We start from the raw sequence: 16,073 nt of genomic DNA, 5'->3' as shown, positions 1-16,073 counted from the left end.
TTCAGGGTTATATTAGCCACCTTCTAGTCTTCAGAGGCAATGAACGTTTTTAATGATAAGTTACAAATTTTTACTAATAGATCTGAAATTTCATTTTTTATTTCTTTCAGAACCCTGGGGTATATACCATCTGTGCCAGGTGATTTGCTCTCTTCAGTTTGTCAATCTGGCCTACTACATCTTGCATGTTCACAGTGATTTGTTTCAGTTCATCCAAATCATGACCCTTTAAAACTGTTTCTGGAACTGGTATCTCCCCAACGTCCTCATTAGTAAGCATGGAAGCAAAGAATTCATTTAGTCTTTTTGTGATTGCCTTATCTTCCCTAAGTGCCGCTTTTACACCTTGATCATCTAACAGTCCAACCTGCTCCCTCATACGTTTCCTGCTTTGGATATGTTTTTCTTATGAGTTTTTTTTGCCTCTATGGCCAATGTCATTTCAAATTCTCTCTTAGCCTGTCTTATCAATGTTTTACATTCAACTTGACAGCAGTTATACTTTTTCCTATTTTCTTCAAATGGATTTCTTCTTCTAATTTTAGAAGGAAGTTTTTTGACTAAAATAGCATCTTTCACTTCTCCTTTTAACCATGCCGGTAATCATTTGACTTTTCTTCCAACTTTCTTAATGCATGGAATACATCAGGACTGTGCTTCTAAGATGATATTATTAAACAAGGTCCACTCCTGTTATACACTCTTGACCTTTGCAGCTGTATCTTTCAGTAGTTTTCTAATTATTTTCCTCATTTTATCAAAGTTTCCCTTCTGAAAGTTTAATATTAGAGCTGTAGATTTACATATTGTCCCCTTCCAGTCATTAGTTCAAATGTGATCATGTTCTGATCACTGTTGACAAGTTTCCCCACCACTGTTACCTCTCTTTCTAAATCCTGTGTTCCACTAAGAATTAGATCTAAAATAGCTCCCCCTCTCATTGGTTCCTGAACCAATTGCTCCATGAAGTAGTCATTTATTCCATCCAGGAAATGTATCATTCTAGCATGTCCTGTTACATTTGCCCAGTTAATAATTGGATAATTGAAATCTCCTGTTATTACTGCACTGCCAAATTGGTTAACTTCCCTGATTTCTCTTAGCATTTCATCATCCATCTCATCATTTTGGCCAGGTGAATGGTAATATACTCCTGTCGCTATACTCTTACCAAACACACACGGGATTTCTACCCATAAAGATTCTACTGTGCATTTAGTCTCTTGTATGACCTTTATCCTGTTGGACTCTATACCATCCTGAACATAAAGCACCACACCTCTCTTCCCCCACCAAGTTGATGTAAGAGCAGTAGCAACATCAGTAGCTCACCTTCTCTACCTCTGTTGAGGAAATATGATAAGCTGCTATATGGAGTTCAGTCCATAAGTGACTCTGCTTCTTAGACACTCCTGCCATGATAGTAAATTTGTTCAGTCTGTATACTAATAAAGCTTTTTAATAGTTCAAAGATGTGTTTTTTCAATTCCTTCCTGCCAAATCTCCATTAGATTGGTTATTTTATGTAGAGTAGACTCCAAAACAACCCTTAGCTTGGAAGTCCCCACGTATGCGATGTATTTATCCTGCTTGTCCGTGGATAAAACAGAATTGCTTGTCTATAACTGGTGTTTTCCATTGACAGTAGAATAATCGGTTACACATATCCTTCCACTTCCTGTTGGAATTAAAACATTTTACCTAATAAGCTTTGATATTTGGTTGAGGTAGCCCTGTAGCACATGAGTATGCAGTACTAACCACTTTTAAGCAAAAGAGCTTCTAGCCTTCTCTAGCTCAAGCTAGCAAACATTTCCATTCTCTGTACCCTTGAATGACATCGCCCACATGTGTGTGTGTGTGTGTGTGATTATCTTGCTGTCTATAGAGAACACCAATTATAGGTAAAAAAAAAAAAAAAAGAAAAAAAACCCTCTATATGAATAACATGTAAGACTCATGGTGAATTTTGCTTGAGTTTAATATTTGATTTTATACATTGAACCCAGTGGTGGAATATAATGAAAGCTTGGCATGTGGTGATTGCCATAGGAAATTTTTTTAGCATTTCTTTTTCACTCAAACATGCAAGTCCTTTCTAGAAAGAAAAATTTTAAAAGACCATTGATCTGCGTAAATGGTATTTATGCTTAAACTGTAGGCTTTGGAATTAGAGTACTAAAATGGACAGTTTTTTAAATATACATTGAATACAGTTTTGCTATAATATGCTGAATCGTTTTCTGTTAATTTCTTTATGCTGGACATCTGGTCCAGTAAGTGGTATACTCAACCTGGCCAAAATGCAGAGACAAAAATTAATGCTTAGCTTGCCAGTGAGTGTTAATAGCCAATATGCCCACAGCTGTAAAGATAAGGGGTCACTACGGCAAAGCGGATTTAGTGCCACTGTCTTTCAAAGTGTAAAAGCCATATTTTTTGCTTGCTTTTTTTTTTTTGTAGCTTAATATCTAATAATAAAAATGACCTCCAAGTTGGGACGTTCCTGTTCATTAACCTCAGTTAATTTACCAAGGCATTAAGTAGTAGGAAATGCTTGACTCTTCGGCTATTACAATTTAATTACAGTAATATTTGAAATTGTCTTTAAGGAATTGCAATTATGCCCATGTCATAATGAGCTGAGTTTGTGCTTAAGGAAACAAATCTTTTATTTATGTGTTTACAATAGTTACAGGTTACAGTAAAACATAAATAATAATAAATCAACATATAGTGATCCAATGTTTTATTTTCCATCATTCTGTTCAATAAAATGTGATTAAGTATTTCTAATGTAAAAACTAGAATTGTATCACTTGTTCAGTTTTAGTTAGCTATGTACTTGTGATCATTTTTAATAAGAACTGTATTTCAGTAATATTGCATTTGTTTAACAGCACTACACTAACCATAGTACTCCAGCACTGTCGAAGAGCAAGGAGAGAGAAGTGGACAAGAAAGATTTGGACAAGTCAAGGGAAAGGTCGCGGGAGAGAGAGAAGAAAGATGAAAAGGAAAGGAAGGAGAGAAAGAGGGTTTGTTCACATCTTTATAACTTGGCTTGGAACGTTAATGTGTACCTGAGCACTGCTTGTATTCTGTAATTTATGATAGCTGCAGCAGAACTAATGATGTTCTGAAGTGCTGCCTATTGCAGGTAGTAGTGAATTGCTGCTGGGTGACTCTTCATTTATTCTCTTGAAAGGTCATGATTTAAGTGTTGATTGATTTCTCAGTTGCATTTTAACATTCTCTACAAGTAAAGGTCAAAAGAAGTTCAGTCACAACAGCCTGTCCTCTGCAAAGTACACTACCCCCCAGCCCCCACTGTACATATCTTTTCAGATTTAGACATTCAGGATTGGAGTCAGAAAGTTAAGAGGACATCAGTAATCCATTTTTATCTCAAGAATAAAAAGCAACAATAACTTGGTTTAGTACAGTGGCTTGTTGAATCTTTTTAACCATTTTTAACAGTTTTTCTTTCTGTTGCATCATGAAAAATAATTTCATCATTATTGCTCTGCAGCTAGCCTTATTGGGACTTGGTCTGGATTTGTCTCCTGGGAGCTGCAGTTCATAATAATCATGTCTTTTTAAAATTTGTACTCTTTCTGCTGAAAGAAGGGAAAGAGGAGATATGATGCAAACATTCAAATATCTAGCAGGCTTTGAAAAGGCACCAGAAGGTAGCATCTTCTAAGGGTGATTTTGTAACCATCAGCTAGGGGGCCGCCAACTTTCTCTGCCATTCCTCATCACCCTCTTGGCTAAGACCTTGTTTCTTCTCTCCCTTCCCCACCTTACTTTCCAGTTAGCAATTATTCAGTCCATCTAGCCTTCTGGGAGCAAGTTAACTTCTACAAAAAATGCTTTGATTGGCTCCAAACCTGGTTCTGTGCACTGTATTCATTTGTTGCATGATTCAGGTTGATATGTGTTTCTGATGAAGATCAGCACAACAGCACTTCAGACTACTTAGATTCATACTGGCGTGTACTTAAATAATTGGAGCTTTTGAAATATGAAAAACTAGTTTCTGGAAGAATGCAATAAAGAAAAAGAGAACAACCTTACTGTCGCTCTTGAATAATTTTAGCTGATAGCTGAATTATTTAAAGGAAAATAGTACAACTGCTTTAAAAAGTTTGTTTCATAGAAGTATATTGTTTGTAATTGTTTTGGACAGACAAGATAGGCCAAATGGTAATTTTCTGCCAAAATATTTGTTTTGAATACCGTATTTTGCATGGCAGTATAAAGTACTGAGCAGGAAATGTCCAAGTGCAATATACAGTTTTCCAAACATAACACAAGTTCACCCTTTGATAAGCTAGAGGATTCTATGCAAAAAATCCATGGATGCTACACTTTTGCTGCATTATATTTTGTGGGGACTATGCACTTCCCCGTTAGAATCTGAAGAAACCACCCTGAAGTGCCTCAGAGCCAGCTCTGCACTCTGAATCATTCTTCTTGTGTTAGTTTGTAACCCAGCAAAGTTATGGTCCAGAGTGTTACTTCTTTTCCTGTCTTTGTCCCCCAAAGCCTTATGTTTTTGCTGTTGGCATCACCAAGAGTTGATTTGAACTTTTATCCATGTTTGCATTAATAGTCTCTCAGTGTCCCCAATCTGATGTCCAAGTCAAATTATAGAGATCACTAGTAGCAATCTAAGGAGTGGATTCTTGAAGGTTTTTTTCCCCATTCTGTGTTGGAAAAGACCTTGATGAATAAGATCCTAAATGCTGGATGTAAGGCTGTTAGCCTGAATCTTCATAACTTAGGAATTTTTCTTTCTGAAATTCCTGGCTTCTAAAGAACTGCCACCCAGAAGATATCCCAGTTTGCTTCCGTGTGATATGGGGTTTCAAATTTCCATAGACTGGTTGCATACTTAATATAGATTTTTTTTTACTTTAGGATCATTCGAACAATGAGCGGGAGGTGGTCCAAGAAACAAAAAGACGCAAAGAGGAAAATGGAACAGGTAAATGGGCTAAATGTTTCTTCTTGCCTTGTTGCATGTCCAGCCATCCCACAAAGGCTCACAAGCTCCACATGAATGTTTCAGGTGGCTCTGCCAAACACAGTAAGAGTGAAAGTCCATCTGATTCCCCTCGTTCGAATGAAAAAGAGAAAAACAAATCGAAATCTTCTAGCAAAGAAAAAGGTGATTCTCTCAAACCAGAAAAGATGGAGAAAAGTTCCTCTGGAAGCAAGAAGGTATGGTAACTTTTCCCATTGCCCTCTTTGTGCTAAATCTTTTCTTGTAATATAGATTTCAGAAGGCTTGGAGATGGCAGCCAGTTGGCTTTGTCAGTGCTTATGAAAGGGCAGTCTGCAGTCATAACCCAGATGACTTAGTAACTCACAGGCCGATGCAATAAGCTGTGCATCAAGAAACAGTGCACTGGTTTTCAGCACATAGTTTTTAAAGCACAGATTAAAAAGATATGCTAATGCATCAGGAGTTAAAAAGTGTGAATACTGAATTAAACCATGCGTTTGGCACACACTGAACATACATTTTAACTCGTGGGATGGGGCAGGGGGGTTGGGAAAGAAAGAGACTGTGCTGAGAATAAAGAAAAAAGGTAACCTGATAGCGCAGCTAACCACTACGCCAGACAAGTCAGCACTTATTCAGCTATCTGGCCACGGTTAGCTGCCCCCACTTAAGTCAGCACTTATCCAGGAAAAGTCATGGACCTTCCAGCTACAGAATATTTTCAGTGTGCCTCATACTTGGTTTGCCCATTGTCCCCATTACATACAGTACTCAGAGGGGCAGATATATTTAACAGAATGGCATATGACTAAAGCTAGAAGCCATCTCTCCCCTGTTAATGTAGGAAACTATGTAAAATGTTCTTTCAGTGGGGCGTTCACAGCTCCTAACGCACCTTGTGAAATTTGAGCCACAATAGTTATTGAAGTATCAAAATGTAGCTTCCTGGCATACTTACTGTGATGGAGATAATACTGAATTGTGTGGCTAATTCTCTGAATTGTGTGTACACAGGAATCCAGACACGATAAGGAAAAAGCAGAAAAGAAGGAAAAACGAGAAAGCTCTGGAGGAAAGGAAGAAAAGAAACAATATCCTTTTTCCATTTTTAAGTCATCCCTGCTTTGTATGATGAAACAGTAAGACGCAGCAGTGGTTTGTGTTGACTCAGATTTTAATAATTTATTCAGAGATGCACGAGGCTTGTATTGGAAAATCATCTTTTTGTTTTGTTGTAGAAAGTGACCCAAGGATATCTAGAATATCTTGCTGCTAGCATGAAATAGATCTGTGTAGGAAAGGTACAAGCAAAACTAGTCAGTTTGCTTATATGTTCAACTTTTTGCGGTTGAGCACAGCATAACTGATGTAGCCAAGCAGCCTTAGTTGCTTTGAGATTACATTTGTGTATGTACACAGGGGTTGCTCTTACTGTAATACACATCTGTGAACAGAAGTCAGGATAAAATCATCTGCCTCAGGCCCATTTTTATTTTTGCAAGCCTTCAGTCTGCCACATATTTAACTTCAGTTATTCAAATCTGTTATACGTCTAGTGATTTTTTTGTTGCAAATGAATAATTGCAAGCAAGTTTGTAGGATTTCTCTGTGTTAATTGTCTACCATTTTCCTTTACCTAGGACTTTGGTTTGTCTGATATATATGTGTGCTCTTATGCATTAGGATTAAGAGCAGAAATAAATCTTTTGTAATGGTGGCAATTCAGATTGTATCAGGGTTAGAGACAGCCTTGCCAGCCCCCTTCAAATATCCTGCTGGCAGCTTGAGTCAGGCCTGCATTCAGAAATCCTGCATAGTAATTAAAGTTTGCATGGGCAGTACAGTGGGTGAAGTGTAGATGAAATTCTTTAGTGTGGATTGCTATATTAAAATCCAAAATATTCTTTTGTAAGAAAATTCTCAAACTGTGTTTCTTCCTTAATGTTTTATTTACCCATAAATCTTCAGATAAGCACAGATAATAAAGAATAATACAATCAAGGTAATATATCATTTAACTCTTCCTTTTCCATGAGGTTTGAGGGTGCAGTGAGCCACTCAGTCTTCTAAAATACTGTGGCTGGAAAGGGCTTTATGAAATCAAATTGTTTTCACATTTGCAGTTGATAGACATTTTGTTAAATATGTGCATGATATGATAGTGATTAGTATCCTATAAAAAACCATGCACAGCTTGTTTCCTTCCATGTGTAATTGATTGAAAAACTCATGTTTAGATCCATTTGAATGGACAAACAGGGTAAGCAGTCACATATGTGATACAATAGTAGCAACAGTAGCTTTTTGTCCATGAAGGTTTTTTATGATAAGCAAACGTTTGAATGAAAAAAATAATTGGGGGGGGGGGGGGGGAGTTGCCTTACTCCAGCAATGTTGGGTGTGTTTTGTTTTGTTTTTTTTCATTTTAACACATGCTGACATCACATGGCAGCAGTTCTTCATGCGCTGCAGTTTGCTGAAGTATTGGCGGTTTCTTTGCTAACTATAGCAAACATTTTTTTTTTGAGTGTGGGAATTCAGCAAAGTTGCTTACCTGTAACAGGCATTCTCCACCGACAGCAGGAAAATTCAGCCCAGGTGACCTCATTGGGCTTCTCACTTGTGTGGCTGGATTTCATCCTGCTTGACCACAGAGAAAGCAAAGTTTCTTACTTGTACTAGGTATTCTTTGTAGACAGGAGGGCAATTCAGCCACATAAGTGAAGAGTCCAATGGCTGAATTCTGTCCTCTTAGTCCACAGAGCATGGGGATTTCCCTATCAGTTCTATGGAGTCGGGGCAAATAATTGTTTAAGCGTATGTAGCGTTATGGAGAGAGGAGTGTGGGCAGATGTTTTTGGCTCCTTACTCTTGGATCACACCTAGTCTGCATATAGCATTTTCCCCAAAGACACAAAATGGGAACTATCCATCAGTATATCAGGCCCCGGCATGCACAGTGCGTGTTTCCTGACTTTCTGTAGAGGACTGACATCTGAAAAGGGATAGCCTCAGAACAGGGTGGGCCCAAACTGCCTCTCTAAACATCCATTTTTGCCCTATTTGACCTTCTGTGCAGCCTCTGCTACAGCATGCCCCAATTTTGCTGTTTGCCTCGGCCACCTTTCCAGTAGGAAAAGAGGTAGTCAACTTCTCTGAGATTAAGATTTTGTTAGGTTGCAATGAACCGGAAGTCCAAATTTTACCTGTTCATTGATCCCCTGGCTACATTGAATGTGTGTCCTAGCACAAGGTCTGATGCTTATACAAGCAATCCTCAAAGGGTTTTTTTGAGATGGGTCAGTTTGTATTTTGTTGCAGTAGATTTATCACCAGATTGATTTACTGGTATTTATTTATTAATGATTGACGTTCTGTTTTTCTGTGCATAATGTAGGCAGGTTGACCATCAAGCTCGATTGCTAGTGATAGCTGAATGTCCTTCATCTTCACTTTCAATTTTGGGTGTCATTAGGCCTCTCTGATATAATTAACTGCATTTTTGCTTTTAGTTAATTCCTTATGCATTATTGATCACTGTCCCTGAGCTATTCTCATTATTACAATGAGAGATGTCCAAAGAAAATCCAATTCTCAGCATGAAGCATTTGGACTGTTTTAATTGTTACAAATTTTTGTCCCATCACACATTTGTATTTTTTTGAGGATGGCACTGTTTTTCTCTCTAATTTTGTATTTTGATAGCATTACTTGCTTTTATGTAGATTTCATTATAAGTCAAATAGTATAATAATCTTGATATTTGAAAATATGGGGCCAATTGAGAAGACTGCCAGTGAGCACATCCTGATTCTGGAGTGACTAACTCGTGTATTTCAGACCTGCTGCTCTTGGCAATTGAAATTTTAGAAGGCAGAAAAATCAGAATGGTCATAAATGACTTAGTATTGGCATTTCCACATTAATTGTGATTTCCTAGCGTGTAGCAGATGGACTCAAAACAAGTGGGTATAGTGTGCTCGTGCTAGCAGTTGGAGACGGATCTGACGTCAGCACGGGTACATATGCCCCCACAGGAAGTGTAGCAATTCAGTAATTTCCATCTCCAAAGCAGTTTGGAGCTACCTCACGCTTGCTGAGCATGTTTCCAAATTCTACACAACTAAATTCATAGAAGAAACCTACCTGAAGACGAGCTCCGCACTCCTGCGGTGATACCAGTCGGTCCCTCCCCCAATTGAGTTTCCCGAGGAGATTTCCATGGTCCCTCGGAGATAAGGGCCTTGGTCCGGTGGCCGGCTCGCGGCAGGGACCTAGCCCCCGAGTGAGAAGGGCTCGGGCGCGGCATAGAGGCAGCCTCGGTCCCGGCGTGGACTTGGCCCCCGAGCGAGACGAGTTCGGGCGCGGCCCAGAGGCAGCGGGTGCACTTCCTTGAGCGCGGCGGTGACTGTACTCACCCTCTCCCCCCGCAGCCGGAGACCGCCCGGGTCGCAACCGGGAAGCGCCGAAGACAAGGTATGGCGTACATCTTTACTTGTTGGTCTCCGAGGAAGCGAGGATTCGCAGAGTCTGCCTATGTGGCAATCCGCCACGGAGGTCGCCATTTTCCTGCCTGGTTTGTCACCGCATGCTGTTAGGCGCACATTGTTAGGCGCACATTGTTAAGCGTATCTTGTTAGGCGCACGTTGGTAGGCGCGCATTCATAGGTGCCCGCTGATACGCCAGGCACACATGGAGCGTTAGAGAGCCCATGCGTCAGCGGAGCCGGCCCCTCCAGCATCAGGCATGAGCCTCTGCTCGGCATGGAACCTCAGAGCCACACAGAGCGAGGAAGCAGACTCCCTATGTGCCCAATGTGAAGAGGCCCTGGGAGTTCTGGGTCAGGACCGGTAGCAGCCCAGTGTACTTGCCAGTTCCTTAGGGAACACCCCGGACCTAGCAGGCAGCAGTGAGCAGCCGGGGACCCCAAGGGACCTGGTACCCCTCAGACCAGATCCTGCTTCGCTCTCCTGGGTGGAATTATTCAAGGGGATTCATGCCTTTGTCACAATGCAGGCTGCTCCGCGAGCGGGTCCATATGTACCAGATGACCCAGCCCCTGGACCCTCAAGGCCTAGGCACGGCCACGCGCCACCTGGAACCCCCACTTATAGGGTTTCAGATTGCCCTGAGGAAGACGACGAGTCCCCCGAGGAGGGAGAACTGCCCTCAGGGGTTGAACCATATCGGACCATGAGGTGCTTCTTTTTGAAAGGGGATCTCCCAGGTCTGATTTCTCAATGCCTGTCGGAGCTGGCTATTCCGGGCCGAGATGCCCCTGAGGAACCTAGAATGAACCCCCTGTTAGAGGGCCTGCGCCAAACGTCTCACCATTTTCCCCTCCTACAAGTAGCTCAGCAGTTAATCGATCTGGAATGGAATACGCCGGAGGCCTCATTCAGAGGGGGTCGGGCCTTGGCTGGCATGTACCCCTTAGACCCGGCAACCAAGGAGAAGCTGGCGTGCCCCCACGTAGACGCCATAGTTAGCGCAATTGTGAAGCGCACCACCATTCCGGTGGAGGGGGGGACAGCCCTTAAGGATACACATGACCGATGCATGGACACCATTCTGAAACAAGTCTTTGAGGTGGCAGCCATGTCCATACGAATTGCGACCTGCTGCACCGTGGTGACATGTTCCTGTTTATCACAGGCTAGGAACAACACCCCGGGAGAAGAAATGGAATCAGCTCTCTTGTTCCTCACTGATGCAGCCTCCGACTTAGTCCGTACGGCAGCCAAAGGAGTGTCATCCTCAGTGGCGGCCAGGAGACAGCTCTGGCTACGTAATTGGTCGGCCAACTCCTCCTCCAAGACACGCCTCACGAGAATGCCCTTTGAGGGATCCCTCCTGTTCGGCAGCGACCTTGAGAAACTGGCCAATAAATGGGGCGCCTCCCCATTACCCCGTCTACCAGAAGACCGGTCAAGGAGGAACCAGCGCCCCTTTCCTAGACCATCCAGAGGTAGAACCTCTCAGCGTTTCAACCCTTACAGGACTCGCTACCAAGCACCTCGTTCGCAGGCCAGGAACCAGTCCTTTCGGCCTAAGCACAACAAGAGGGGAACCGGCTTGGGTTCGGGTCCCGGCCTTACCCCACAATGACAATCAGCCGACCCATCCGGGGGTAGCAGCCATAGGGGGCAGGCTATCCCTCTTCTACCGAAGGTGGGTCGAGATTACCTCGGATCAGTGGGTCCTCGCCATCATCTTCGACTCCCGCCAGACAGGTTTGTAGAATCTCCTTGTTCACCCATCAAGAGGACGGCCCTAGAGGTTACTTTGCGGAGGCTCCTGTCCCTAAAGGCCATAATCCCATTGCTTGCAAGGGAGATGAATTCTGGGCATTATTCCATCTATTTCATCGTGCCCAAGAAGAAGGGCACTTTCTGGCCCGTTCTGGACCTCAAGTCAGTCAACCGATACCTACGGGTCGCCAGCTTTCGCATGGAAACTCTGAGGTCTGTCAAGAATTCAGTACAGCCAGGGGAGTTTCTCACATCCCTAGATCTGTCGGAAGCCTACCTGCATATCCCAATCCATCGGGATCATCAGCGCTATTTATGCTTCAAGGTCCTGGACCAACACTTCCAGTTCCGAGCTTTACCCTTCGGGTTAGCCACCGCGCTGTGGACCTTTACCAAGGTCATAGTAGTAGTGGCAGCGTCCCTCAGGAAGGAGGGAATCCTCGTCCATCCCTACCTGGACGATTGGCTGATCCGGGCGAAGTCACCAGAGGAGAGCCACCAGGCAACCAACAGAGTTATAGCTCTTCTGGAAAGCCTAGGATGGGTTGTAAACTTGAACAAGAGTTCCCTACAGCCTTCTCAGTCGCTGGAATACCTAGGGGTTCAATTCGACACCCAGGAAGACAAGGTCAGCCTGACCTCCAAAAGGAAGTCGAAACTCCGGAATCATCTGCAGGCCCTGCTGAGCGCCAGCCGGCCCACAGCTCGGGATTACCTACAGGTCCTCGGCCTCATGGCATCCACTCGGGAGGTGATACCATGGGCGCGGGCTCATATGAGACCATTACAACGCGCCCTCCTATCTCGGTGGAGCCCACGATCACAGGACTATACCGTACACCTACCTCTACCAACCACAATGCGGGACCAGCTACGGTGGTGGTTGCAGCCCGGCCACATGAGCCGGGGGTCAAGAATGTCCTCCCCAACCTGGACCCTGCTCACTACAGATGCCATCCTGAACGGATGGGGAGCACACTGCGAAGAACTCACCGCCCAAGGGCGGTGGAACAGAGAAGAGTTAAGGTGGAACATCAACCGACTAGAGGCACGGGCAGTCAGGCTAGCGTGCCTGCGATTTGCCCACAGACTTCGCAACAGAGCGGTCAGAGTGATGTCTGACAATGCCACCATGGTGGCATACATCAACCGACAGGGTGGAACCAGAAGCCAGCAGGTATCCCTAGAAATAGCCCCCCTGATGGCTTGGGCGGAAGCGAATCTCCAGGACATCTCCGCTGTTCACATCGCTGGGAAAGACAACACCACAGCAGACTTCCTCAGCAGAGAAAGCCTAAACCCAGGGGAATGGCAGCTGTCGCCCACAGCTTTCCAGATGATTGTGGATCAGTGGGGGATGCCGGGCATGGACCTATTAGCAGACAGGTCCAACGCTCAAGTACCCAGATATTTCAGCCGCAGGCGGGATCCTCTATCCCAGGGGATCGATGCCCTGGTACAGCCATGGCCTCAGGGAATCCTGCTATATGCCTTTCCCCCGTGGCCCCTGCTGGGTGCCATTATACACAAGATTCAGCGACACAGAGGCCTAGTTCTTCTAGTGGCCCCGGATTGGCCGAGAAGACCCTGGTACGCAGACATGAGAAGACTACTGGCAGGGAATCCTCTACCTCTGCCTCCACACAGGGGCCTGCTGCTGCAAGGTCCCATCCTCCATGAGGATCCAGCTCAATTCTCTCTTACGGTCTGGCCATTGAGAGGGCTAGATTGAAGAAAAGAGGATACTCGGAGCTGGTAATAGACACATTCCTCCGAGCACGCAAGTTCTCCACATCACTGACATATATCAGGATCTGGAGAGTTTTTGAAGCCTGGTGCGACTCTCGCAGCACCAATTCACATGCCGCTAAGATTCCTATCATTTTGGACTTCCTACAAGATGGACTTCAGAAGGGTCTGTCCCTCAGCTCCATCAAGGTTCAGGTAGCAGCGCTGTCTTGCTACGGTCCCAGGAGTGACGGCACCACCATTGCCAAACACCCAGACGTCTCACGTTTCCTGAAAGGAGTCAAACACATTCGTCTGCCACTGAAGTGGCCAGTACCCCTGTGGAACCTCAACCTAGTGTTGGAATTTCTGGTGGGATCCGCCTTCAGACCCCTTCGATGCCTGTCTCTCCATTTGTTGACCTTGAAGATGGTGTTCTTGCTGGCTGTATGTTCAGCACGCCACATCTCAGAGCTACAAGCACTGTCCTGCCGTGATCCGTTTCTCAGAATCACTCCAGAGGCTATCCATCTTCGCACAGTTCCTTCCTTCTTACCCAAAGTAGTCTCACAATTTCACCTCAACCAAACCATATCCTTGCCAACCACGGAAGGTTTGAAGAAGTCAGAAGAAGGTCGAATACTGCGTCATCTCGACATCGGCAGAATACTGGCCAGATACTTGGAAATGTCAGAAGCGGTACGAAAGACGGACCATCTGTTCGTCCTTCACAGCGGGAAGAAGCAAGGAGAAGCGGCCTCACGGCCAACCATCGCCCGCTGGATCAAAGAAGTTATAAGGCGGCCTACGTAGAGGCGGGAAAACCACCACCTCTACAGGTCACGGCTCATTCTACCAGAGTGCAAGCAGCCTCTTGGGCAGAAACTAGGATGCTGTCGCCTGCAGAGATATGTAAAGTGGCAACGTGGTCCTCCCTCCATACCTTCTCCAGATTCTACCGTCTGGACGTTCAGGCCAGGGAGGACACAGCATTTGCGAGGGCAATCCTAAACGGACCTCGGGCAGCCTCCCGCCCAGTCCAGGAATAGCTTTTGTACATCCTACTTGTTTTGAGTCCATCTGCTACACGCTAGGAAATGTTGAGATTACTTACCTGATAATCTCCTTTTCCTTAGTGTATGCAGATGGACTCAGCATCCCGCCCGGCTGCCGGTATACATGGGGATTCGCCGACTCACGGTAAGCCATGTTTGCTTATATAGGGCTTCCACCCTGCCGGGTGTCGACGCCTTCCGGTTGAGAACACTGGCAGTCTCCAGCTACCATCAATTGGTCAGGGTAATCCTGTTCATTTAAATGATCAGTCAGTCACACATATATCCATAAAAGCTTTTGCAAGGAAGATTACTGAATTGCTACACTTCCTGTGGGGGTATATGTACCCGTGCTGACGTCAGATCCGTCTCCAACTGCTAGCACGAGCACACTATACCCACTTGTTTTGAGTCCATCTGCATACACTAAGGAAAAGGAGATTATCAGGTAAGTAATCTCAACATTAATTGGGGGATAACATTTGTTTGCTAATCTATGAGCAGATGTAGGATCCAAGGCAGAATGCTGCTACTGATACCTTTCATGGTTTTTTAGGTGAAATTTCTATTCGGAAGATAACCAGCTGTGACCATATTTCTATTGTACCGGAATATAGATTGCACAGAAATCTGTGAATGAAGAGGACCCACCTGTGTCTCCTTAAATTATTCATTTCTTTGCATTTCTTTTTCCCGTTCTAAGAATTAAATGTTAAGTTGTGCATTATTGTATTTTAACTTGTTGCTTAGTTTTCTTAGACATTTCTTTTCAGTACATGGCTGAAAGTGTTATCTATGCCATAATTTTTTTTAGCACAATGTGCTGCAGTCAGTTGCCATAGTGCAAATGAAGTTTCCACATGTGTACAGCGTTCCATATTACATTATCTGAATACTGCCTGAGATTTATTACAACTTCAAAATCTGAAATGCATTCTTTTTAATGTCAAAACCCCCCCTACAAATAAACAGTTATTGAATCTTTTTGGAATTTACCTCATTTAAACTCCACTTTTATTTATTACTTGGCTTGTTTTTAATATCAGTGACAAAATATACGTGGGAGCACTGTTTCTGTGCAGTGCTTAGGAACTATTTGTATATTATGCATACAACGTTAAAGGCCTGTTAGGGAGGGAAAAAAAAAAACAAACCTTAGATTTCAGCGCTGAAATATCCTTCACCACATTTTTGTCTGTCATGATGTTTTTAAATAAAGAAAAAAAAACAATATCCACGAAATGGAAAATATTAGGGTACAATTATACAGCTACAGGAGCTTTGTATTGCTGAACTATAGTCTGAAAAGTTTCAAAATGACTTTTTTTAAAGAAATTTTTATCTGCTGAATTCTACCAGTGTAAGCTTTTTTTCTAAATAAACAGTAGTTTTCTCAATGGGTCGTAAATCATTGTGTGTGTTGTGACTTATTCAGCGACCTTGGCTGAGATGGGTTTTTGCAGGATTTAATAGCACAGAGTAAGTCAATTCTAAAAGGAAGTGAACGGTGGGAAGGATTGCTTGTTGGTGAGGCTCACAGTCTCAAATTGCCAAAGTGAGAATTGAGGAAACAGCAACACTGGTAGCCAGCTATTTTAAAACTTAAAACATAGTAAGCACTGTGGGGCCAAATTCTACTATTTGCATTAACATTCTGCCACAGTTGCCATGCATGACTGAAGTATGACTTCTCCTAAATAGATTGGCTCTTATTTTATCAATTTAGAGCAGTAAGATGCCGCTGGGAAAAATGATTATCCCTTGTTAAAGAGTGGAAAAGTGGAGCATTCTGTGCACCGGTTACCACCTGGTATGATAGTCCTTGTGTATGGACTCTTCAGATTCTATTCACTGGTGGACTGTTCCAGTATACAGTAAGTCCAATTCGTCCCTTCCCCTCTTTGGATCTATTAGCATCGCCTGATTTTTAAAGCAACCCTGCAAACACATCGGTCACTGAGAGACCAGAAGGAAGTCATAGTGTTTTTCTGTATGATTTCCTTAGCTTCTCTCTCCCACCACAT

General features: G+C 43.6%; 1 protein-coding gene across 1 annotated transcript in view; it reads left to right on the top strand.

Annotated features, from left to right (window-relative positions):
* THOC2 (THO complex 2) overlaps positions 1 to 15,327 on the top strand; it is a 780,683-nt gene extending 765,356 nt beyond the window's left edge. Inside the window, exons 35-40 of the mRNA XM_029607862.1 lie at positions 2,901 to 3,038; positions 4,927 to 4,993; positions 5,078 to 5,229; positions 6,029 to 6,105; positions 6,969 to 7,016; positions 14,606 to 15,327. Coding sequence (XP_029463722.1) covers positions 2,901 to 3,038; positions 4,927 to 4,993; positions 5,078 to 5,229; positions 6,029 to 6,105; positions 6,969 to 6,996 — 462 coding nt within the window. The 3' untranslated portion in view covers positions 6,997 to 7,016; positions 14,606 to 15,327. The remainder of the gene's footprint in view (positions 1 to 2,900; positions 3,039 to 4,926; positions 4,994 to 5,077; positions 5,230 to 6,028; positions 6,106 to 6,968; positions 7,017 to 14,605) is intronic.
* Positions 15,328 to 16,073: the final 746 nt, after the last annotated feature.

Source organism: Rhinatrema bivittatum, chromosome 6 (genome assembly GCF_901001135.1).
Source record: "Rhinatrema bivittatum chromosome 6, aRhiBiv1.1, whole genome shotgun sequence".
NCBI classification, from domain to species: domain Eukaryota; kingdom Metazoa; phylum Chordata; class Amphibia; order Gymnophiona; family Rhinatrematidae; genus Rhinatrema; species Rhinatrema bivittatum.
Note: the sequence above shows the minus strand (reverse complement) of the source record. Positions and strands in the feature narration are given on the sequence as shown.